General features: G+C 38.2%; 1 protein-coding gene across 1 annotated transcript in view; it reads left to right on the forward strand.

The window, feature by feature from the left end:
• The window catches only part of CHST8 (carbohydrate sulfotransferase 8), a 179,627-nt gene extending 153,053 nt beyond the window's left edge, over window positions 1-26,574 (forward strand). Inside the window, exons 3-4 of the mRNA XM_005152185.4 lie at window positions 22,870-22,907; window positions 25,170-26,574. Of these exons, the coding sequence (XP_005152242.1) occupies window positions 22,870-22,907; window positions 25,170-26,318 (1,187 nt within the window). The 3' untranslated portion in view covers window positions 26,319-26,574. The remainder of the gene's footprint in view (window positions 1-22,869; window positions 22,908-25,169) is intronic.
• Window positions 26,575-26,897: the final 323 nt, after the last annotated feature.

Consider the following 26,897-nt stretch of genomic DNA (forward strand, 5'->3'; position numbering starts at 1 on the left):
AAAGGATTAGGCAATAGGTCAGATGAGGTACAGTCAGACACCCTGAATTTTCCCCTGGTATGTGCTTACTATAAGAAATAGTAGATATACAGCAGCTGTACATAGTCACTTGTTAATAATTAAGTATTTATGATTTCATCTCCTTGTCAATTTTATACTGCATACCAAAGGAGGCAAACTGTATTAATATGATACAAAGACCTATTGTTTGGAAAAATAAAATCTCTCTTTATGAGACATGCATAGCCATCTACAATATTGTTTATTTACCTATTCAGTACTGTTTAATATATATTTGGGCCTGTAATATACCATTTAAACGCTCTCTCTCAAGTGTAATATTCTTTTCCTTGTTAATTGTGGAAAACGTTGATTTTTTTGCAGAATCAGAAACTGAAAGAAGGTCATGACATTCTAGTGGCTTTTTTATGGTTTATAAAACTGTCATTAAACTTTTAGAAGACATGGCCTTGAGTGGCTTGGGAGAAAGCAAAAACCTCGGAGTGCTTCTAGGGAACATCACCTGTAATTTATTAACTTTGAACGCTTTCTATGGTGCAGCTCAAGACAGATGCATGACATGATTCAAACTTCCACAAACCTGAGGCATGAAGTAATTGAATCCATAACCAGAAGCTGGTAAATGGGTAATCTTATGAGATACTCTGTAAGTGCTGCACGGAGAATAGCTTGTTTCACAATCATTATTTTGCTGTAGCGCAGAAATCATGTAATGAGGACTTCATGCTGTTAGGATCCTAACCCTTGATTGTTAGAACATTTCAGTCATATTAAAAAAATGATATATTGCAAGCAGATAGGGAGAAAAATAGTAATTGGAAGCTCAGCAGTGGGTTAAAGCCACAATTTATTTGCCATTTCCCTCACATTAGATGAAACATTAACAGGATTATTAATAAGGTTTCAGTACTGGGTTTGTCACATAGCAACAATGTATCAAACTATTCTGCAACCAAAAGCATGTTAGTATACTCTTCTTAAGGCTACAGAGAAATCTTATTTATTCTAAAATTACTGAGAAATGTTAATTTTTATAGTTTCTTGAATTAGGACAAGACCTTTAAAGCAGAGATGCACAAACAATACATCTATCCAATAGTATTGATTTCTCAGTTACACAAGGTGAATGCATTAAGGAAATGGAATTACAAATGAAAATTCAGCACTGATTTATTATAAATAAGGTGCTGATGAAAAGTGATTATCTTTACAAGATGCTTTTCTAATTTCCACTGCAATTGCTATCACCACTGTAGTCACAAGGTCCCAGGAAAGCTGGTTCTATTTTTGGTCATGGAGTTATAATTCAGAATTGTTTCAAGGTTTTTTGTGTTACTTCTCCATCTTGATTATTTGACACTTTAAAAAGCAAACCAAAACCAAACACATCCTCCTTCAACAGTTGCTCAGATGGCCACAGCAATTTCAGAAATGGGAAGGGAGATTGGTACCTTTGACATCTACAAATGTGAGCATATTTTGCTATGGTAACATAATACCTCTTAATAGTTCACTTATGAATTGTTTGCCACTCAGACTTTAAAGACAATTCCCTGTTTTAGGATAAAAAGCAACAAAAATATTCCTCTTAGATATATCTTAAGTGAAATCAAATTGATTCAGGCTTCTGTTGTGGTATCTTCTCAAGATAACATACTGCATGGCTTTTATTTTTAAATTCCTGAAATGAAGTCATTTTAATAGCTCTGAATTCACTGAAAGACAAGTTCATAAAAATAATATGTGTATATAACATAATTAAGTATAAAAAACACCCTGTAATTTTTAGCTATTCCGTTAGTTTACTTGAAGGAAAAATGTACTTTGGAACAGATTTTGGTTTGTTCTATATATACATATGTGTGTATACATATATATATACATGCACACGCAGCCTCTTTTTAGAAGAAGAGTAACACCCTTTAGGTCAGTCTAGAACACTAACTTTTAAACATGAACTCAGCTGCTGCAGGTAATGATTAGTTGAAAAGTCACAAAACAACAAACAGGAAGACTTCTGATCTCAGGTTAGGGATGAGAAGGAAGCAGCTTGCTTTGAAATAATTATTTTATTGCAGAGCAGAAATGGCATAATGAGAACTTCACACTGCCAGAAGCTGTAACCCTTGATTGCTGGAATACAGCTGTCACACTGAAAATGACACATTGCCAGTAGACTGGCATAGCTGCAGTAATCATAGACCTCACATCTGTGTTACTCTTGGCCAATTAAGGAGATTCTTCATGGAAGTCTAGGCCAAAGTAAATTGAATTATTTAATATTCTTTATTGCAGCAGTGTTGTCGAAAGAAAGAAATGGAAAAGTACATTGGGACTTATTATTCTGATTGACAATAAAAAAAATTGTAAAGCCAGGACCTGTTGCTCTAACAAACTGTCTTTAAGAAACTTGCACAGAACCACAAGTAGCTTAACCAAAATGTTCAGTTACAGCTGTATACTTCAAAGATAAATGCTTAAACCAAACCAATCTGTTTTCATCATGACATGGATTAGGGAAAACAAGCTTAAGCATATCTTCAATGGAGATCACATTTCTATACGAAATTCTGCATTTCTGGAAGAAATCCTATTCCTTTGAGCACGTGTCAGGCAAGCTTCATTGATTCTCAGCTCTTAATATGAAGAATGTGATACTTGCAAGCCTGGAACTGCAAACAGGATTGTAGGTGCCAAAAAGATCAACAACTGGTCTAAGACTGAGCTATACTGGTTTGTCGTGGTTTAAAACCCCACCTCAGTCTCCCGCAGTACTGACTGCTACTGCTGAACCCATGACATGGTTCAAAACAAATGCAAGACCTTTCATTGCTGATACTGTCTGCTTAACACAATACCCACTTATAGAGAAACTGCTTGTAAACTTCCACATTCCAGAAAGGGGAATAAGACACTGAAGTTTTATCCAGCGGTATTTCCTTACTGGGAACATCTTCATTATCATGATTATTTTAAATGTTTGCATATGCTCCTCTAACTTCAGGATGGGACAATCCTTAGTTCTTAGAGTTAACAAATACCTTATCTATAGTTCCTGCAGACACCCTTCATTTGCAGCACTGCTTCTACATCCCCACACCCCAAGACAGACAGCACTTACCCCTGGTACCAATTTCATGTTCCCTTCCTGCAAGAAGAAAGTACTGGGTTTCACAGAAGGAAAATGAGAAATATCTTGTAGTTAGATATTCAAGTGTCTCATGAGAGGAACAGAAAGAGATATTATTGCAAATATAGACTCACAAATGGGTTTTGGTAGTAAGGGACCTTAAAGCTCATCTCGTTCCAAGTACCTGCCACACAGGCAGGGACACCTTCCACTAGACCAGGTTGCTCAAAGTCCTGTCTAACCTGGCTTTGAACACCATCAGGGATGGGCACAGCTTCTCTGGGCAACCTGTGCCAGTGTCTCACCATCCTCACAGAGAAAAATCAAAATATCAATATCAACTATCAAATACCTTTGTGAGGCAAAAGACCATTTACTAAACATCCTGCTGCAAAATTCAAATGGGCAACTTGAATGGGTCCCTGATTTCAAACCTCGAAGTCCATTGTAGTTTACTGGATTCACCAAGCAGTGGGTTGGACCTGTTTACCTGGGGAATGTAGATGTTCTGAATTGCCTGAAGAAATGCAGTCCTATTTTTGTCCTATGGCATTTGTTTGTCAAGTCTGAGCAGTTAATTGAACAAACAGCTAACAGATACATTTTTGGTAGGTTGGTCTAGGTACAGAAGATAGCTTTTTCACTAAAAAAATATCTTTTGAATTGTAGCAGGCAACAGGAAGCTTATTAGTCTATTACTCTGGGGGGGGGAGGGGGAAACACACATTTGCAATGAAAAAATCATGCCTCCAAATTATATAGCAAAAAATTTATCTTTCTGTGTATATACTTAACTAGAGTGAGTTAGTACTATGTGCAAAGCATTTTATGCTCCCTCATGATGATTTCTCTCTCTGTCTCACTGCAACTTGGCAATAACTGAGATAACCACTGAATAACTTGAACACCAACACCTATCAAGATGAATGAAGAACCTCTGTAGTACTTGCATTGTTATAATGTGAGCATACTAACATGCAGTGAATAAAATCAGCTGCAGCATAACTACACTAATTTTCAAAATAATTTGGTCTCGAACCCATTATCTAGTACCAAAAAAGCTTTGTGAAATAAGGAAATTCAGCACAACTTTGCTTCCAGATGTTATGATTTTAATGAATATGAAGGTATTTCTACCAGTACAGACTTAGCTCACTGAGCAGTTTGGCATTTACATGCTCCATTAAATGCACTGAAAAATTAGGTACTTTTAATATTTTCTAACCTATAGCATCAAAATGTATCATGCATTGCCAAATAAAAATAGTGTTATCTGTCTTTATCTGATACAGTGCTACAAACAAAGCAGTGCCAAGCCCAGGGCACAGAGATGCTGCTACCTTTCTGCTGAGCTGCCTGCAGCTATTAGTGGGGAAGGCTGACAGTCAGGAGCATGTATTAAAACATGCTTTACAATGTGACAAGTAAGATCAATGTTAAATTCCATGTAAGAGACGTTGTTTTCTCAATTTATGTTCCTATTACTTTATTTTTCCTATATTAAGTGTAGAGAAGGCTATCTGGGCAACAAGGATTAACAAAGATGGAAAGGGGGGGTGGGGCAGGAGGATGCATTTCCAATGTTTTGCTATTAGGCCTTACCAAAGAATTTAATAAGTTGAATTTTCTTATTAATGCAATTGAAAATTTAATGAGCTTCTTAATTCATGACTTCACTAGGCTTGAATTATAAAACAATAACACAAGCTGCACTCTTATTGCCTGAGTGTGCCTGAAGATGACAGCATGTTTAAGCTTTCACTTTAGCTTCTAATCTAAATATATTAACAAATAGCACAAAAATCATTCCAGTTGTTCAAAGAGACAGGACAGAATTAATTATTTTTGTAACAAACCCATGCTATTAAAGCATTATCCTTACTGATCCACTCCACATTGCGGTGAAGAATCTCCAAGCTCTTTGCTTAATATTAATAAAGTTTTCTGGCACCCATGAGAGCTTGTTAAGAAAGATTATTCCCCAAAAGCCAATAACTGGAAACAAAAAACAGCTGGTAGTATCACAAAAATGTAGGGTCTGAGCCAGGTCTTAGGAGGTACTGGATATACTCTGATCTTCTAAATGTGCCTGGAGATATAGACACATACCTTTTCAGAAGACAGAGCCTATTCTCTGCACTGTTCTGTGGTTTTGCGTGTTTTTTCTTCAATGACTTTACCACTCATTTCAGAACTTCCTGGGGATGTGCAGTAACCAAAAAGGTCACTTCCTACCACAGGTCAGCAAAAGCATTACAGCTTGGAGTTCTTGTAAGCTAACAGAGGTCACTTTCATGCCATGTCTTAAGCTCTACCTGATCTACACTGCACAGCATATAAATAATAAACTGAATATTCCCCACATGAAAGCTTCCCAAGTTAACTGGGTGTCTTCATTTCACCAGAAGTTATCGTCAAACCCTGAGTCAAATCCTGGTTTTTAACTGGATCTGAACTGGAAAAAGTTGTGCAGTAAGTTTTATTTTGTCCTTGGGAAGACAGGCTTAGTGCTTAATTACATCTACCACCACACTTTGACACCCTGAGTAACACTATTCATAAATTGGTGTTGTTATTGTACCCATCTGCCAGTCTTCCCATCAGGTGGTGGTAAAGTTGGGGCAGACGCAAAAGTTTCAGAGATCAAGTTCATTCCAGTTCAACCCAGATCAGCTCCTTACCTGACATATGTTAACTCTCATTTGTTGTATGACAATAGTCCTCTCTCCAATAGGACAACTAGTAACATTTTTTGCCACAGAGGTCTAAAAATTTTTAAAAGGAGCAGATTTCTGGACTTTCTGGTTGCTGTAAGAAGGACTGCATCCCTTTTTCAATCATACTTGCTATACTATCAGAAGATTTATTGGAAGAATATAATAAACTCATTGCAAGTGATCTCAAAGGCATAAGGTAGTTCCTGCTTCAGGAGACAACCTACCTTCAGCTGTTTACACGCATCATTGTTGGAACTAAGTGATCTGGAAGGCTGTGGATCACCAACTGATCATCTAATATTGCTTAATTTACTACCAAGGCAAGCAAATGGTTTGTACCAGTCAACTTGCTGTTCTGTTTAGGGCTTTGTTTTAAACAGTAACTTCTAGTTTTTCCAGACAGGCTAAGAGTTCAAGGAAAGAGAGAAAGAGAAGGATGCCATTTACATGCATTAGCATTCAAACCGTCTTCCCCAGCTTGTTGCTTTTCCTCCCTTCTTCCTCTAAAGAAAGCACTCAAGGGAAGAACACGAACAGAAGTAGTTGCAAGGTCTAACGGTGCCATTTGCCTCTGCCAAGATTCATCAGTGATACAGGATTATAAGAGGGAACAACTGAAAGGTTAAGGGTTTATCTAGAACATCTGAAGCAGATATTAAACTGAGATTTATAGCAAAGTGCTTAATGAAAATTAATGTTTACTGCCATAGCTGTTGTACTACTGGAAACAAAGAAACTTCTTCCTTTCCCAGGAGCCACCACTGCCCTGTTCCACTGGCTAGCACTCCTAAGAGCAGGTACATCTGTTTAACGTTTTGCCTGTTAGCTTTACTGGGCAGAAACTCCACAAAGGTGGAGCCCCGTAAGTGCAGGGGCGAAGGCTTCTGGAGATGCCTGTGAGAAACAGGTTTTAAGTGCCTAATTGTGGTTCACTGCCTGCCAAGACTAACACCCTATGAGCAATAAAGACTTTTATAAAAGGTAATAAAAGCAGCTTTATTGGTTTTGTACAGCCACCATCAGCATTTTCTTTTCAATATCTATCTAATGGCATACTTTTAAAAAGAGTTATAGGCTTGAAAAGGTATTAAGAGGTATTTAAAAGACGTGTAGTTACGGACACTGTTTAGTGGTGGATTTGGCAGTACTGGGTTAATGGATGGACTCAATGATCTTAAAGGTCTTTTCCAACCCAAACGATTCCATGATTCTTGTAAAGATCAATGAAAACATAACAGACCATGAGCAGACTGACATCTTCACGCCCATGCTGTTATGCAGGCTCACCTTAATCTGATGAGAGATGGTGGTACTATAACACAAGCTTGCTTTTAGGAAGTGAGCCACATAAACCAGAAAGATTTTTAGCTTTCACTACATAACCCAGTTATGAACTGCATAAAATTTTAGAAGAGTACTTTTTTTTTTTTAAAGTATGAAACTGCAAAATCAAAGGCTTCCATGTACATTGAAAAAAGCAGCTTCTGCTATGAAAATAAAGAATAAAAAGAAATAATATAATCATGGATTTCCATGTTGTACTTTCTGCAATGTACCTCATCTATTTTCCTCCAAATTTAGACGATGAAAATCACTATAATATTTTCTACTCTTATTTAACTATGCTTAATAAGATTTAGGTTCTTAGAGCTATAGCTTACTATCTAAAACACTACACAGATTTTTATTTAATTTAAAATAACTTTTACTTGCAATGAGATCATCCTTATTCTTACAAAAAAAAATAGAGGAGATGATGTGTTCATTACTACCTCCCAGTTTCAGTAAGAGTGATGCACAGAAGAAGGGAATTTTTATTCAATAATTTTAAATGAGTAGCAGCATTTTACATGCCATGAATGTCTGGACATTTATTTGCATTAGAGGAAACAGTAAATACAGGTAAATATAATTAAATAAAGTTGAAACAAATGCAATTCTTCACTTGACCCAGAGTTTCTGTATTATTTTATTATTCAATAGTTCTTTAATTCAGTAACAAGTAAATTAGGTATAGTGTTAAAGCGAGAGAAAACCCTATCTGGATTTCTGGTTATTTGCAAGTTTATTCCTTAAACAAAGCCACGTGCAGATAAGGGAAGGCAGAAAAATGTTCAAAACATTAGAAATCCTAATAGGCACTTTTTTTCTTCAAATGTGTGCTTATATTCATTCTGGTTATTGTGATACCTGTAGGGTGTTGAAAGAGAAGAAAGAGAACCGTGAGAACAAGGAAGTGGAACAGTTCTATGGGGACAATTGTTACACAGCAATAAGATACCAGTTTCTTTTGGAGGACTCACAGAGGAGTATGATTTAAGCAAAGATACTACAGCTAGTTTTAGATCTCTGTAGCCTTAATATAAAAGAGAAGAATTTCTTTGCATTATTTTACTGACAAAGGTGAAATCATCACAAAAAAAATTACTGCAGTGGGTTTCTTTTTAACAGTTATTAAGATTTTCGGAATATAACCAGAAAGTACCTTGTCTAAACACATTAAAAACTCTTGATTTACTAGCCACATACCCTATCCACATCAGAATTCATTTAAAAGACTTTATTGAACCAAATAAAACTTCCAAACTCCCACACTAAAAATCACTCAAGAGGTTCATATAAACACAAATCTCACTTTTGCAAGGAATGCTTCAATTCTCTACTGGCTAGTCCACTGTAGTGCATCAGGTGAAATAGGATGTGAGGCCAATCAACTGCATAATGATATTTGAAAACCTATCCTAGCAAAGGTGCATGAAGGGTCAGAGCATTGGGAAAATGTCAACGCTATGTCTATCAACATTAACATAAAAACACAGATACTTTTAGGAAATTCCAAGACAAAGAAGGTAGTGCAAAATGCAACAGGAAAACTTCGGTACTGCTTGTGATAAGCAATATAATCCTCAGTTAAGGATTATTATTAAGTATGATACCATTATTAAGTATGCAGATCACCAGCCATTTATGTTCTTGGCCAGTCCGTTAACATGCTCCACACTCTGAGGAATGCACATTCTTCCTCTTTCACAGCTGTGGAGACTGAGGCAGAGAGATTTAGTGATGAACCACTCCTACAGACCAACTCAAGTATACTAAACTCACAATTTTATGTTACACAGGCTTTGAAATCTAGCACTTTGCAAACTGTTGAGAACTAAGTCCATTTAAAACACAATCAGAAAAACACAAAACTAATGTTACCTACATTGAGTAACTTCTGTGGTTTTAATCCCAGCCAATAATTAAGCCCCACACAGCTGCTCACACACTATCCCTTGTTGGGATGGGTTTAAGAATCAGATTAAGAATGAGAAAATTCATGGGTTGAGATGAATACAGTTTACTAAGTAAAGCAAAAGCTGACACATAAGCAAAGCAAACCAAGGAATTAATTCAGCACTTTCCATTGGCAGGCAGGTGTTCAGCCATCTCCAGGAAAGCGGAGCTTTAACAGGTACCCAAGAACACAAATGCCATCACTCCAAATGTCCCCCCTTCCTTCTTCCTCCCTGAGCTTTCTATGCTGAGCCTGATGCCATATGGTATAGAACATCCCTTGTGTCAGTTGGGGTCAGCTTTCCTGGCAGTATCCCCTTCCAACTCCTTGTGATCCCCCAGCCTCTTCCCCACTGGTGGGATGGGGTGAGGAGCAGAAATGTCCTTGACTCTGTGTAAGCTGTTCAGCAGTAACTAAAACGCCTCTGTATTACCAACACTGTTTCACCAAATTCAAAACACAGCCCTGTGCCAGGTACTGTGAAGGAAATTAACTCTATCCCAGACAAAATCAGCACGGCAACAACCTCAGAAACTGCCTGACCCATACTTAGGCATATAACTGCAGGTTAATTTTTCTTTTATTAATTCACTCCAAGACAGTATCTGTCATCTTGTGATTTGATAGAATGGTTTTTTAAGAAACACACCATTATGAAATACAAAATTAGTCACTACAGAAAAGATCCCTTGAGGACCCAGTGTTGCAAAAATATGTTCGGACTTTATACCAGAGGTTCTGTGTCTAAACTTCAAAGATATTATTGGTTCTCTGTAAAAATAAGGTATGCAATGAATCATTTAGTCTTTCAGTGAGTTCCCCAAGCTAATACACCAGTAATGAAGCTGGAATGCTGGCATCTGATTTCAGTACATCAGCAAGAAACAAGCTCACTAAAGAGCACATTGCCTATCTTTCCCACAGTGTATTTCTGTTATTACAAATGTAGTTTGAAAACCTTGTCTGAAGCTTTTGACAGTCACCAAGGAAATCACTCACATTGCTTCTCCCAGCACTTGCTGTCAACAGCTTTGCAATTACCATTTTCTTAAGGGTTCCGGGGGTTAGGGGGGCGGGTGGGTGGAAATTATGTCAATTTATAGTCTGGAGTCTCAATTGTTGGCAAGCAAAAGAGAGCCACAGATTCAAACTTCAGAGGTAGTAAACTGAGATCAGATCAAGCTTCCTATAATTTTATTGATTTGATTTTATTAAAGTAAGATACATTCTTCTTTTATAGGATTATCAGCCCTGCACCACATACAAACCATAAAAGTGAAAATGCAGGTTTCACAAGTTCCTCTGTGGAACTAGCATGAGAGATTCTCTGAGGAATATACGCTGAATTTCACTTCTGTGCAAACAAACCAAACGCACAAGCAGTTATGGGACAGGATTCAAGGCCATGCTATTATGTATTTTCTCAGGATAAATGGAATCTCTATGTTCTGTATAGCAGAAGGTACAGAAAAGCTATCTAAAATTGCATGAACTGTGCCTTTGCAAGGTTCAGTTTGCTTCAGCTGACCAAAGAAAGTTCAGAGCATCTGCAAAAACACAGTCCGAGATTGCATGAAAATCCTGCCAGAAGGCCTTAGGTTTTGTTTTTCATCTTAAAGTGACTAAAAAGAGTCAAAGAAAAAAAAAAGAAAGGAAAACTAGATAGCTACATTTGCATCAGGAAGCACAAGGAGACATTTAAATTCATTCTAAACTATGATGCAAAAATGTTCATATCTCACTTATGTCCTTATGTTATAGTTTTTGTTCTTCACTTTTTGGATAATTAAAGCTTCTCCTACAGGGCATTATGACAGTCTAAAAAATACTGTCCCCTGTACATGAAATAGTGATGTTCTTTTCCAAACATCTTCCCAATGGCTTTAATTCTTCTTGAGGTATAGACACAAAGAGACAAAAACATGTGAACAAGAAACTTGCTTTTTGCAAGCACACTCCAGTTTTCCAAAATACATGGTTTCAGTAGAGCAGCACTAACATCCCAGTCCTTTGGGGAAAAGTACAGTGAGAAGACACAGCATGAGTGAATAGATTAGGAGAGTAGTTAGCCATCACTTGCAGAAATCGATAATGCATTACTACTCACTCACTGAGGAACTAATCCTGTACCCACAGAAGGAAATGCCAATTTTTTTATACTTGAAAGACAGTGCTATACACTCAAATAACTGTTGCTTAAACAGGAGCTGTTATAATACTGTAACAATTTTTTTTTAAAAATCCACACTTCCAACTCCAGTTCTCAGAGTAGCAGATCTTCAGATACTGGAGTACAGAGATTTAAAATACCCCATTTCTGAATAATGAGTAATTATGCTGTAGATAATTCGGCCACTGGAGCAAAAATACAGATAACTTTTCCCCCCAGTAGATCAACTTTAAGCCCATGAGAACACCACCAAATCAGATCAGCTAGCAAATGAAGTTGCAAAGCCACTGTCCATCATGTTTGAAAAATCATGGCAGTCAGGTGAAGTTCCTGACAACTGGAAAAATGGAAATATAACCCCCATTTTCAAGAAGGGGAAAATGGATGACCCAGGGAATTACAGACCAGTCAGTCTCACCTCTGTGCCTGGCAAAATCTGGGAGCAGATTCTCTTGGAAGGCATGCTAGGGCACATGAAAAACAACAAGGTGCTTGGTGACAGCCAGCATGGCTTCACTAAGAGGAAATCCTGCCTGACAAATTTGGTGGCCTTCTATGACGGGGCAACGGAACTGATGGACAGGGGTGGAGCAGTTGACGTCATCTACCTGGACTTGCGCAAAGCATGTGCCACTGTCCCACATGACATCCTTGTCTCTAAATTGGAGTGTCATCAATTTGATAGGTGGACCACTCAGTGGATAAAGAACTGGCTGGATGGCCACACGCAAAGAATTGTGGTCAATGGCTCAATGTCCAGCTGGACACCAGTAACAAGTGGTTTTCATCAGGGATCGGTGTTGGGACTGGTCTTCTTCAACATCTTTGTTGAAGTGGGACAGTGGGATTGAGTGCACCCTCAGCAAGTTTGCCGATGACACCAAGCTGTGTGGTTCGGTTGATATGCTGGAGGGAAGGAATACCATCCAGAGGGACCTTGACACACTTGTGAGGTGGACTGATGCCAACATTATGAACTTTAACCATGCCAAGAGCAAGGTCCTACATCTGGTTTGGAGCAATCGCAGGCACAGCTACAGGTTGAGTAGAAAACGATTCATAGCAGTCCTGCACAGAAGGACTTTGGGGGTGTTGGTCAATGAGAAAATGACCATGAACCAGCTTCAGTGTGTGCTTGCAGCCCAGAAAGCCAACTGTATCCTGGGCTGTATCAAAAGAAGCATGACCAGCAGGTTGAAGGAGGTGATCCTGCCCCTCTACTCTGTTCTCATGAGACCTCACTTGGAGTATTGTGTGCAGTTCTGGTGTCCTCAGCATAAAAAGGACATGGAACTGTTGGAACAAGCCCAGAGGAGGCCACGAGGATGATCAGGGGACTGGAGCACCTCCTGTATGAAGACAGGCTGAGAAAGTTGGGGCTGTTCAGCTGGGAGAAGAGAAGGCTGCATGGAGATCTCATAGCAGCCTTCCAGTATCTGAAGGGGGCCTACAGGGATGCTGGTGAGGGACAATTCATTAGGGACTGTAGTGGTAGGACAAGGGGTAACAATTTGTAAATTGTAAATGTTTGTTTCTGAGGAACACTATTCTTTTTAAATGTAATAGCCACAGTTACAATAAAGTCAACTTTGAACGTGTTAACATAATCGTAGAATCACAGAATAGTTAGGGTTGGAAAGGATCTTAAGATAATCTAGTTCCAGCCCCCCTGCAATGGGCAGGGACACCTCACACTAAACTGTGTTACCCAAGACACCACCCAACATGGCCTCGAACACTGCCAGGGTCTGAGCATTCACAACTTCCTAGGGCAACCTGTTTCAGTTCCGCATCCTTGGCAGTGTTCAAGGCCAGGCTGGAGAGGGCTTTGAGCAACATGGTCTAGTGGAAGGTGTTCCTGCCCATGGCAGGGATCTGGGAATGGATGAGCTTCAAGGTCCATTCCAACCCAAACCATTCTATAATTCTGCAGTAACATCAAAAGTGAATATAAAGACTGAAATGACTTGTCAAAGGTAAAATGAACTCAATAAATGCAAAAGATTGACACTTAGAGGCTATCTAGTAAAGCTGCATACACTAAGATTTAAAAATTGGTCTTTTTTACACATACCAGTGCAACCTGTATTCACTCGCAACAAAAACTCAAAGAGATACTAAGTTAAATGTCCACATCTGAAGTGAAAGAGTTGCATTTCAGATGAAACAGTCACATAGATAAGTCATCCTGTATGTGCATAGTTTTCTGCCACAATCATGGGGTTTAATCAGCACTAGAGCTGAGGCATTGAAAAAAGAGTTCCAATATGAAATTACACAGTGTAAGCCACATACCCAGTCATCGGTGTGCTCTGTTGTCAGGAAATCATTCCTGTTGTAAGATGATTGCCTCAGAAGGCTGAATTAGAGTGGCAGATTACTTCAGAAATCCCTTAGCCAATGCATAATGGAGAGAATAAATTGTATATACTCAGTTCATTGTATGCACTTAGTACATTGTACTGAGCAAGCCACACATACCTTGAAATGCTCTGAACAATGATCATGAAAAGCTTTCAATGAAATCAGACATATTCACGCACTTTGATCACCAAAATAAAAATTACAACCCTAGCTAACCATATTCAGCAACCAATTGGCTCCTCACTGTCTGTATGCATCAACTTACAAAATCAGATGACTCAACTGTCACAGCAGTTGTACCCCAAGGTTGGGTTGTCAAGGTAGATGCAAACAATTAAACCTCTCCGTTCATATGGTCCCTTCTTGGGGTGATGCAGCGTTCTACACTGGGATACTAGAAAAATTAGGAAGTGCTATTATGTCCAATTAAAAAAAAAATGTGACCATAAAATGGCAGTGGCAGAAGTGCTGTTACTTCAGGTGGTTCATAGTGCCAGAGAGTCAAATATTCTAGAGCCTTCCAGGTTCCTGCAGCCCAGGCAGATGGCTGCACAAGAAATGGCACCTGTAGGAAACAGGGAAGAGTGACCAAACAGAGAATACCTTTCTGTCTCATTTTAAGAAAACCTCCTTTCCTCAAGCACTGTCCCTTACACTGAGCTAAGAAAATACTTGACAACTTGTACAGACATGAAGTCCTGCTTTCCAGGTGGCCTCCTACCAATTTTCATTGACATTTACATTGCCAAGGAGAAAACACAAACACCAAACTGCCACTTTACTGACGGAGAAGTGCCTCCTGATATGCCTGGTGGTCTCCATGGACAATAACAGTATCTGACTGCCTTCCAGACCTGCTGGCATTGTCTTGTCAGGCATAGACATCACTCACCCTGTATCTGTTTTTTGATGAATTTTCATGTCATCTGCCATCAAGCCTTGAAGTCCTTTGACACATCAGTATGTTGGTTTTTTCTTTATTAATTGACTTGAGAACAATTGAATTTGTGCTTTGACTTGGTTATCTTTAATTCCTTAAATCTCTTGAAGCAACATTCAGAGGCATGTCTACATGGATCTACTTATAAGTTTTGCCTGCAGTCTCCTCTTTTTCCATTTGTGCTTTCTCTCCCAAAGAAATGTCTTTACAGAGTGAGATGAAAGCAGTCCAAAATTCTACCTGTATCACTTTGCCCTCACTTCAATAGAAAGACCACTGAAGCTTTAGTGTCCTGATCGCACAATTTCTTGGTATGTTTCTGGGTTCTAGGTAAGCTGTTCTAGCTAACTCCTACTTCTCTACAGTCACAAATTACATCAAGTGCTGGCTTGAGATTCATTGCTGAAGAGTTCTTACAGGCTACTAAATATAAGTGCAGTGCTATATTTTAAACCTTAGCTTTTACTTCCTAATAAAACTGAATAAAACATAATGTCCTTGTCAAAGTCATGCTATGAAGGCAATATGCAAATATTATATATATGAGAATGGAAAATAACTGAAAGTTATTAAATAGAAATTGCAAGTAACTGCTGACAGTGCCTGAAAGCTAATTATGCTAATTAACTGTATTCCCAGGGATAGGTCCACAGAAGGAATGGGGATACAATAGCACAGGCTTGACTTTTCCGCTTTCTTCATAGAATTCTTACAGAATGTAAATTAAGCCAGAAAATGGCAGCCTGTAATTAGGGCAGCTAAAGAGCAAAGAGAAGACAGAGTAAACAAGTAGTAGTACTCTCCTCATAATAAATTCACAAACAGCTTCTTGTATTCATTCAGTTAAACTTGCAATATAAAAATACCATGCATTTCCTTTCCTTTTTATTAGCCTTGAAGGAAACAGACCAAGTGTAAGTTACATGATTATTTAGTCAAGGAGATTGATTCAGTATATTTTAGAGCATAAGAACATTATGAAAAAACACAGCAGTCTTTGTCTTTCTTGAAGGCTTCCTATTCCTGTTCTATTAACATGCTGCAAGTCAAAGTATCAGGGTTTTCAAATTCCAAGCAATGTGAAAATCTGCTCTTTAAACAACTTATGATCGCAATAGTGGAGTAGAGGACAGATAAAAGAAAGCTCCATTACAAAGTCTAAATGTAAAACAGTAACTTTCTGGACAAGACTAACATCACCCTTTCAAACAATATTCTAATAAAGTCACCATAGATATTTGCCGGGGGGAGGGGGGGTGTGTGTAAAGGAGGAGGACTACTTACCAAGAAGTCAGAGCAACACTTTAATTGGGTTTTGACTCAAAAAGAATGTATTCCTCTAAAATGATACCATTTGTTTTTCTGCTGCTCTCTTGCTCTGACCCCAGTGAATCCTAAAATTTTCAAGGTAATTTCATCTCTCACATGAAGTTGTGTTTAAAATACTGAAAAATATCAATTTCTATTGCTGGTATTTCTTACTAGTACACTTAACACAAAAATATGTACAGCAAAACAGACGCAAGTTCCCAAGAGATACAGAGACTTTATGAGGAGGAAATAACAGCAAGAGGGTAGCCTGGGTATTCTGCCTGAGAATCACTGTGTAGACATGAAAACTATATTCAGGTGACACCCATATTCGGAAACAGCAGTTACCAGCTCCATATTCTTTTACTCCAAGAATCTCCTACTGGACAAAGCAGAGAAAGCTGTGCCTACCTTAAAACATCAAGAGGAACATTATGTCAAGGGAATTTGTTACAAGGGAGTTCAAGAGGTAATCAAGAGGGAAGCAATGACAACATGGCAGCAGCCACAAGTCAGCAAGTGCTGTGCTTCAGAACGACGACTTTGTGCAGTTTTGCTCAATTCAGATGCAGAAGATCAACTACTGGTACCACAAGTGAACTGGGAATATCAAGTTCTTTGACAGTATAAAATTCCTCACATGGCACATATTAAAAGTCACTTAATGTGTCTACTGATCTCTACTTTGGTTCCCTCATTTGTAATTTTTTTCTCTTTCAAACTGATGGATGAACCAAATGCTTTTAACTATATCCAGGTATGCCCTTCAGAATTGCATTTCAGCTTTCCTCTCATACCATACTTCTGCCCAGAGACTCCCTTACTTCATTAAGATGGAAAGTCATTTTAACCACAAAAAGCCACAGTAATCATGTTTTCATCAACTGAGGTGCACATAAGCTGCTACCATCCTAAGTACTCCATGACACAAACACAGCACAATACTGTGTTGCCTGCTGCCAATGGGATGGAGAAACTGCAGATTTGCCTGGTGTAGAAATATGAAGCCAGCAGTTTCACTTAGGTTCAATGCCTACCTTGCTGAAGCTGGCTCAGATTGAAAAGCACAAGATCAATATGAAGAAATTCAGTTTGTGCACATTATGGGCACAGGAGAGGGGAAAATTAGGGTGAATGGCTATCTTTTGGGAAGTAGAATACTTTGCACAAACTGCTTAAGAATAAGACTTAAGTTAGAGTTCGAAGTTCCTCATATATATTGCATTTAAACTACTAAACTATATGCCAAGCAATAGTAGGATTGAAACAAAACCTTAAGAACACAGGAGGAATGAGTTACCTGAGTTAGAAAGGAACATGCATATGAAAGGAGGCCCATAAGGATATTAAAAGAACCCTTACCCTCTGTAGTTTGGCAAGCTATTTATACTTTCCCAAACAAGAGAAAAAAACAAACCAGCTCTTTACTCAGGGTCATACTTAACTACTTATATCTCCAAAGGGCTACTTTGGAGACTGAAAAATAACCACACAAACATTCTGTTCATCCTCTGGTATGAGAAGGCCATAACCATCAAACCTGTTGAGGTTTTCATTCCTTTAACTCAGTGAGATGGACTTAAGAATCAGGTTCTTTGCCACAAAGTATAATGGGAGATTGATGTTGCATACCAGAACCATGGACACGTGGGCAGATGAGGTTTTACATTTGCACAGCAAATAAACATCATTTTATTTAACTGCACTCAAAAAAAAAAAACCCATAGTTTTTCTATTAATTTTACTTCAAATGCAGTATATTTTGTCAGCAATCATGTCAGATGTTGCTGCTAATGAACATCCATCTGAAGAATATGAAATATGCAGTCTAGATTTTTCCTATAAGAGAATTTTTTTGCATTTACATTGCTGGCAAAGACAACAGTAAAGCAATAAAACTCAAGTAGGTTTCAAATTGAGAAGGATCAATTAAAAATTAGTTAATCAAATGCAAACATTTTTGTTTCTGGAAATATTACAAGCCTCCTTAGAGGTGCTGGATCACAGAGTCAGAGCAGAGACAGAATTCTTTATACAGGGAAAGAAAGGTAAAGGGAAAGAAATTACTGGAAACAATAGAAGCATGAATATTAAGAGCAGAAGTACAAAAAAGGGCTGTATTTACGAGCCAAAACCTGAGACTGTAGAAGCACAGAAGAGAAGCAAATAATTGCAGCTGGAGAAATACTAAAATGGACTCATAGAACGGTTCGGAACGGAAAGGACCTTAAGATCATCCAGTTCCAACCCTCCTGCATGGGCAGGGACATCTCACAATAGACCATGTCACCCAAGGCTCTTTCCAGCCTGGCCTTGAACACTGTCAGGGATGGAGCATTCACAACTTCTTTGGGTCACCTGTTCCAGTGCCTCACCACCCTAACAGTAAAGATCTTCCTCCTTGTATCAAAGGTGAGCTTCCCCTGTTTACGTTTGAACCCATTACCCCTTGTTCTATCATTACAGCCCTTGATAAAGACTCTCTCCCTGCCATCCTTGTAGGCCCCTTCAGATACAGGAAGGCTGCTATGAGGTCTCCACGCAGCCTTCTCTTCTCCAGGCTGAACAGCCCCAACTTTCTCAGCCGGTCTTCGTACAGGAGGTGCTCCAGTCCCCTGATCATCCTCGTGGCTCTCCTGTGGACTTGCTCCAACAGCTCCGTGTCCTTTTCATGCTGAGAACACCACAACTGCACACAGTCCTCCAAGCAAGGTCTCACGAGTGCAGAATACCATCAAAGCAAAAAAGAAGTACTCTGAACTTGACAGTACTATTCTCCATGATGGCTTTTAAAAGCCAGGAGCCTCTGGGAACACACACCACCTACCAGGGGTAAAACTATCTTTCTCACAGTCAGGCTCTTCAAGAAGTTGCAGCTTTATATTGCATACAGCCCGTGTGCCCTACACTGAAGCTTACTGAAGGATCCTTCTCTCAGCAGCTCAGTCCCTAAACTACTGGCCAGCTTCACACAAGCTGGAAATGCTCCTACAGCCCACTATCCATTGACACGTGGCATATTAAGCATATATGGCACGCAGGCAGCTTGGTGTGTGCAAGTGAGCAGCTGATCCAGAGACGTGCAGCAGAATCTGGGCCTCAAAACTACAGTGTTCAGTGGATAAACTGCATCTCACTACTTGAGAAATCATCTACAGTGTGGTGAAATTAACACTGTGATTAGAGGTCAGATACCTGCATGCTAATCTAGACATTGCTGAAGACTCATGAGTCTGAATTTAAATTTTTCAAAGTAAAACTTGATCAGTAATAAGAGGTTTGAGACAATCAATTTTTGAATTTATAATTCAAAACATGACAACTTAAAAATCAGATCAGTTTGGCAATGTAGCTATTAGCCTCTGCTTCTCACATGTGAAAAGCTGGAATAGTAGCAAACAACTTACTACACTTCGCAATATGAAGTTTAGGAAAAAATCACTAGATGATATATACTGTAGCAACGGATATCAGAATAAAACATTCACAGTAACATACAATACTCTTCCAGAAAAGATGCATTGCACATACATTCCCCACTAATTTACTCTTACAATTCATACATAAATAAAATCTTTCTTCTCATACATATAATCATTCTGCCACCAAATAAAAAAAGGTGCCATAAAAGTGATGCGTGCTATGGAGACTGCTTGACTGCTTTCACTTGAAGAGTGGCAGATTCTTTGGTCAAATTGCAGGAGGCTCAAGTTTTTCCTGCATGCAACTCCACATTCATAGAGAATACAGTAAAATTTGGTTGTGTTATCTTTACTGTAGCAACCATTAGTGTTAAACAGACACGAAAATACACTCTATGTTTGAGAAATACATGACTTCACAGCTTTCCATAAGACACAATGATGCATGTCCTGTCACTAGGGGTTTTTGTTTGAGAGCAGGAGTGTATCATTTAACCAAAGCATTCACTGTAAGTTTACTCATATATGGGAAATGACACCATATACTTGTGGCTTCTCCAGGGACATGAAGACGTTAGATTATATAGATTTACTAGATAGGTTTGCTTCTTGTTTGATGCACAATTGAAGAGGTGCTACAGTTTTGTTAAGCCTTCTTTACTTCATGTCATTAATTTTGTGTGGGTTAAAATGAGGTTCTGTGTATGTTGCTTAAATGGGGACTTCAAAGGGAATTTTTCCTAATCAGATAAACTCAAAGTTTTAGATACAAAAAGGATATATACATAGCATACAATTAAAAGAGGTACACACATATAAATTCTACTAATTAGGCAACGATTTCAAAATAAAAGCATTTTCTTCCATGGGGTTACATATTTTTAAAGTATTCCAAATACATATGCTACATATATTTTATATATACAAGAACAAAAAAATTACAAAGGTAGTAATCTTAAAAAAAAATTTATTTAATGAGCAATTTCATTTAAATATGTAGAAAATTAGACACCAGAGTAAGTTAGGATCAGAAATGGGCAGTTCTTTTATATCATACAAGCTAAGATTTCATTTTAAATTATATACATATATATAAAAAAAGATGACCTGATATGACCAGTACTTTAAGGAAAATCCTTTTCACACTAAAAATTTTTTCATGCTGATCAGAATTCTGAGTGCTAGTCTGTTACTCTTTCTGCAATTAAGTATATGTTCCTGTCTCTGAGTAAAGACCTAAAACTGGAGTGCATGAAGACAGGATACTTGACATATATATGCATGCAATGACAGTAACAGCCCTTCCAGAGTATATTTCACAAATCAGTTAGGCTGAAGTAAAGAAGTGTACACTACTCACAGAAGCCCATTAAGTGATGGAGTCAGAGATGCAGACTTGAAGTTATCATTTTTATTAAAAAATATTTCAGCTGTAGTGTAGTCTCAGAACAGAGGAAAACACCAGAGACAAACCAAAATTAGGTCTTCAAGAGAGATAGAGGAGAAGGCAGAGAGAAAAAGCTATATAATATTACACAGGGAAGATGAAGGCCATTTTATTGTATTGTTAGTAGCATTTTCAAAGGAAAAAAGCTCACAATGGGTTTGACTACATGGTAGGACTGGCTGAAGCATCAGGCTCATATTTTATGAAAGAAAACAAAAACAGACATAAAATATAGGCCAAGCTCAGGTCTGGAAAGTCATGGTTGCACAAGGGGAAGAGAAATGAACATCATGAAAACTGACATAAACAATGGACAACTGATGGAATGATTCTGTCTCCCAGCTACTCTCTCTCTGAGCACTAGTAAGATGTTGGTTGTTGTGTCTGGCACCAGATATTTAGGAGTCACTAATTCACCTGTGTGCAGAGGACACCAGTGTTTTGTTTATGGCAAAAAAATACGACCATTTGGGCAACAACACCTGAGAGCTGGCAAGTTAACATGTATAGTAAAGATGTAGCATAATAATAAATTTAGATTTGTATTAGTATGGTAGATCTGTACAACATAACTTCTGAGCTCACTGCACTTAAGAGGCTTTTTTCCTTGTAGCTTTAAATCTGAAGTGACAGACTGTATCATGAGAAAGACAGCTAAAACAAGCCAACTTTAGAAGTCAATCTCAGGAAACACAGAAGAGATTGGCAAGTGCTTCACCAAACATTTACATTAAACATGAATTGTTGTCTGATTACATGTTAAAGCCAGTAAATGAAGAAACGTTTCTTTAAACAGTTACTCATCTTCTACTAGCATTTGTGTTTAACTTCTAAAGCACAGCATATATCAGTATAAAGTATAAATCTCTCAAGTTACCTTTATGAAACACTACTACAGAAATGTAATTAGTTGTAATTAACCACTGCTAGATAAGCCATAATATCATAGAAATAACCATGACAATTTTACTTATAAGCACAAGTTTGTAGATCTGATTTAAAAAACAACCAAAAAACAACAAAACACCAAAACACAAAAAAACCCAAAACATGATTGATCATGTCAGTTGGACTTGCATGAACTATGCATGCACTATGTTTTGAGACCTTTCATAGGTCCATGAAAATTAATCCAAAGGGACTGAGCTAGCCCAGTGATGCTTCCACTTAAAATGCTCTGCAATACCTTTACCTGCAATTGCCCTTGTCAAAAAGGCTGTGGGTTCATCATGTAGACAGATTAAACTGAAGTCTTCAAGCAACTGAATTTCTCAAGCAAAAGTGGCAGTGATGGCAGCAGTTGAAAAGCCTCAAAATAATTTCATAATTATGAAGTGTTTTCCATTATACATTCTTGTATTAACTTATACTTAGCAGAGGTTAGGAACAATAAATAGATCCTACACATCTGCTAAAGCTGCCTTCTAGGATTTTCATATCTTTATTATTACATTTTCAGGTAGACGTAACTAGAAACCAGAAGATCTGGAAAAACACAATTCTGTATTGTTTTGTCTCCCCAGAACTCCACAAACATTAGTTCACTTATACATAACTTCACTGTGTGTTGCTGTGTTTTAACAGCAAAGGGTAGTACTTAATTCAAGCTATTACTAAGATTAAGTACCATCCTATCCAAATTTGCAGTGGAAGAAACCGCACAAGCTTTGGTAAGTGCACAAAGAACAGCATTTTTTTAGAGCTCTAACCTAGGGTCGCAGATTTCAGCTGCTTCTTGTTGTGCTCCTGGCCTTTTAGCTGAAGTTAAGCAATCGCTTTTCTCTATCTCAGTTTCCCCATCTGTAAAAGAGAAGTAGAACATTCACTCCATTTCATAATTATTGCATCTGTAAATGAACAGGCCTTCCATGGAGTATTGTTAATATGAAATACATTTATTATGATTCAACAGTGGTCTAAGATTCTATGATTCTATTTCACTTTGCCTTAACAGAACTTGTTCCTGTTTTCCTTTTAGTTACTGAGAGGACACATCAGTCCAGCAGAAAATTCAACGAATGTTTTTATCTTTACTAAATATTGTCTTCAATTTCTTTTTTTGTTTAGGGATAAAACATAACATGGGATTCCAGCCACCAAGAAAAGTAAGTTTTCAGAACTACATAAGGAAAATTATACACATATACACATATTCTGAATATAGAGTATGGACAGAGATGGCTGAGATGAGGCCATCAGACTGAAGATGAAGTATTGGAAAGATGCATCAAAGCTTTGCCATGAAGTGCAAGCTTTTCTTTAAAATATAAATATGATAAGCTATGCATCTTCAGTGTTATGAGGTTTTTCCTAGACTGGCTATTGCTAAAAGATACGGTAAACTTTGCATATATTAATATCCTGTACGAAATAACGCTGATCAAATAATGCCTTGAGAAGCAGCTTGAAATAGGCGAAAGGAAAATCCTGGTAAAATTCCTCCATCTAGTGGCTGTTGGGACACTGACAGCAGCAGGGAATGACTGTGGTGGGAGGCCCCTAGTTCATGGTTAAGTGCAAAATATGCAAAGGAGCAATTGTGCAGCTGCCAGCTGTTCCCCAAAAGCCATTGCCTGGTGAAATCAGTGATGTGAGTGACATCACTCCATCTTTACAGCTCCAGCTTGACCTTCTTGATGAAGGGTGAACACTGCAGAAGACATTCAAATCATGCCATTTGAGTTCCTCAAGAACTTTAGGTTCATTGTCAGTGTCATCATTTAAGATATGAGTATCTAGGAAGTCTGGATTTTAAAACCTTGAAATAACAGCCACATCATTAATAAATTAGATTGAATTTCAGCCACTCTGCAAAGGGTAATATTTAGAAATACATGTGTATTCTACATAAAATCTTCAATGCACCTCTGACTACCAGAAACACCCTCTGAAGGTAAGAGCAAAGTACAACAAGCACCCCCAACAATTGAATACGTAGTGTCTTGCATGAAAATTATCACCTGGTTTCTCAGTCCACACATCACACACCACCCCCACTACAAGATATTTTAGAAGCATATGTTCTGGAATAACTTGCATAGTAGTCTAAAAATTGTGCTTAGTACTTACCTGTTCTATTAGACCTTTGTATAATAGTTATTCATTTAAGCAAGTCACTTAGAATATAGACAATCTGACTGTTTCTTTTGTCACCAATGCTTTTTATAATGAAAACTGAGTCTCTTTTTGGGAACTTTTTTTAAGCCTCTCACGTTAAGGAAGGATGAGGCAGGGCATAATCTCCATGTCAGCACAAGTTTTTTAAGCTACCCATAGCATCGCTTTGTTCAGCCAACAGAGACTTGTAAAACACTATCACAATTCAGATTTAACCTGCCACCTTGAAAGAACATGACCCCGCTAATCCCCATACTCTACACCTTCAGTGTAGATTCATTCAGTATCTTATTTTTGAAGCCAGTTTTAAATACTATCAGGGAGCAAATAAAGACTGGAAATCAGATATTTATAATTTATAAAACCTCTACAGAAACATTAAGCATTTTGGGTAAGCAATAAACGTTCTGCAACTACAATCTGCTTCTTCTGTTGAAACACTCCCTGGTGGTTCATATGCCAGTCAGCTCCCAGGTGAGCTCTCAAAACAGAGATGACATGCAGATAAACAGTGTCCAGAGCCTAATTTTAATCTTCAAGGCATAAATACGTAGACAGGGATTTAATGCAGCTGCTTTGAAACGTCTGAAGTAATGGAGCATATCTGGCCAGTATGCCAGAAGTAGTATTAACTAGCGAGAGCCAACAGTGAAAACAGGCAGGCCCCAGAAAACCCTTGTCCATAGAACCCTGTTGCTGACTCTGTTTTCAGTTGCCTAATCCCAGCCACAGATTCATTCCCCACCCCTTACTGCTTCTCATCAAGCTTCAGTTGCTGTGATCCAGACTCACCTCACTCAAGCCTCCCTTCAGGGTCCTTACTCATCCTTACTAACCCTCTTCTCTGCAAATCCAAATCCTCCTTGTTCTCCTTCAGTCCCTTCTGCTTCCCTTTTCCTACTCTTCACTCCCTCTTGTTCCCTCTACATCTTCACTCCACTTTACAAACATTATAAATCTCCCTTCCCTGGCAGGCTTCCCTCTGTGCACAACTTCCCACCCAGATTTGAACTGGAATTTGCCAGTTCAGGTTCATCACAGCCTCTGACATCCCTGTAAGCACAGAACAAGATGACAACAGTCCATACGACAGTGTAGGCCCAGCACTGACTACTTGCAGCAATGCCTTTTGTTGTACAATTCTCCTGAGCTTGGAGTCTATAAGAGATCCACAGTTAAGTTGCACAAGCTGTTAACAGTGACAAATACCTTCTTATTTACTAACATCTTTCATCTATTTTTCTCATCAGGACTGCATTTCTAGCAACAACCACAACAGAAGTTTAAGAAAAAATACTGTAGACAGTGTAGCAACAGTAAAGCAGAGCGATTCATTACACCCATCTGAAAACATGCCCACTAAACTTCAAAGCACAGACAGAAGGCAAAGCAGCATAATGTTTGCTATGAAAGATCAACAGAACAGTGAAGAAAATAATTCCATCAGGCTCCATAAACGAAGGAGGAGATTTATAATTAAAAAGAGCCCAATTCTGATTTCCATAAACAGCTCTGTTCTCAACCTGCCCACGCTTAAATCTGAGGATAGAAACAGCGACAAATGGAAAAATCTCTATCAGATCCAAAGAGAAAGAAAGCAGATTATGAAAGAAACTTGTTCCAAGTACAAGAGTAATAACAGAAGAATAATCACTCCTTATCATGTTTCTAGAATATTTGTAGAAGATAAATACAGAGTTCTATACTGTGAAGTTCCAAAAGCAGGCTGCTCTAACTGGAAACGGGTGCTCATGGTTCTCAACGGGCTGGCTTCTTCCACAAAAGATATACAGCACAACACAGTGCACTACGGAAACTATTTAAAAAGACTGGATGGGTTTGATCACAAAGGAATTTATCATCGGCTCAACACTTACACAAAGATGCTTTTCATTCGTGAGCCTTTTGAAAAGCTGGTATCTGCGTTTCGGGACAAGTTTGAACACCCAAACAACTACTACCATCCGGTTTTTGGAAAAGCTATCATTTCCAGATATCGTGTCAATGCCACCAAAGAAGCATTAAGGACAGGCGCTGGAGTCAAATTTAAAGAGTTCATTCAGTATCTTCTAGATGTACATAGGCCAGTGGGTATGGATATCCACTGGGACCATGTCAACAGGCTTTGCAGCCCATGTTTAATAGACTACGACTTTGTTGGGAAGTTTGAAAGCATGGAAGAAGATGCAAACTTCTTCTTGCACTTAATTGGTGCTCCACAAAATTTAACTTTCCCCAAGTTTAAAGATAGGCACTCCAATGAAGAAAGAACTACCAGTAAAATTACAAAACAGTATTTTGCACAGCTTTCTCCTTCTCAACGACAACAAAGTTACGACTTTTACTATATGGATTACTTGATGTTTAACTACTCAAAACCTTTTGAAGATTTATATTGATTTGAGCTGTGACATTTTCACAGCCATATCAGTTGAATTGCATAACAAATCCAGGTGGCTTCTGTTTCTATATACTTGTCTGTTAGTAAACAATTGGTTGAAGAGCAAGAAAAACCCAATGGCTAGTGATGTTTACACCTTCACCTTAATTGCCTCCTTTTTCAAATCATATTTTTTCTATGATTTCTCCATATGAAATGTATGTACATATACGTATAACGTGTCAGGGTTCCCAAATAAAGCACATAATTTTCCATGGTGGTTTCGCCCGTGTTTGCACTGGGAGGATGGTTTGAAACTGGGGAAACTTAGCTGATGATTTTACAATGGACTCAGTAGTTCAAGCTCTTCACCCTTTAGAAAATCAGTCTGAAAGTGACAGAGTAGCAAAAAAAAAAAAAAACCCAACATATATACACACTGGGTAGCATTTACAGTTCATTGCAACACACAAAGCAATACCCTAAACAGGCACCAGTTATTTGGAGCTGGTGGTAAATTGCTATTTACTGATATTAAAAGTTAGGTAAGAAGAAGAAGTCTATCACACTTATACTGCTCCAAACCACACTGGTGAAA

Source organism: Melopsittacus undulatus, chromosome Z, assembly GCF_012275295.1.
Source record: "Melopsittacus undulatus isolate bMelUnd1 chromosome Z, bMelUnd1.mat.Z, whole genome shotgun sequence".
Classification (NCBI taxonomy): Eukaryota; Metazoa; Chordata; class Aves; order Psittaciformes; family Psittaculidae; genus Melopsittacus; species Melopsittacus undulatus.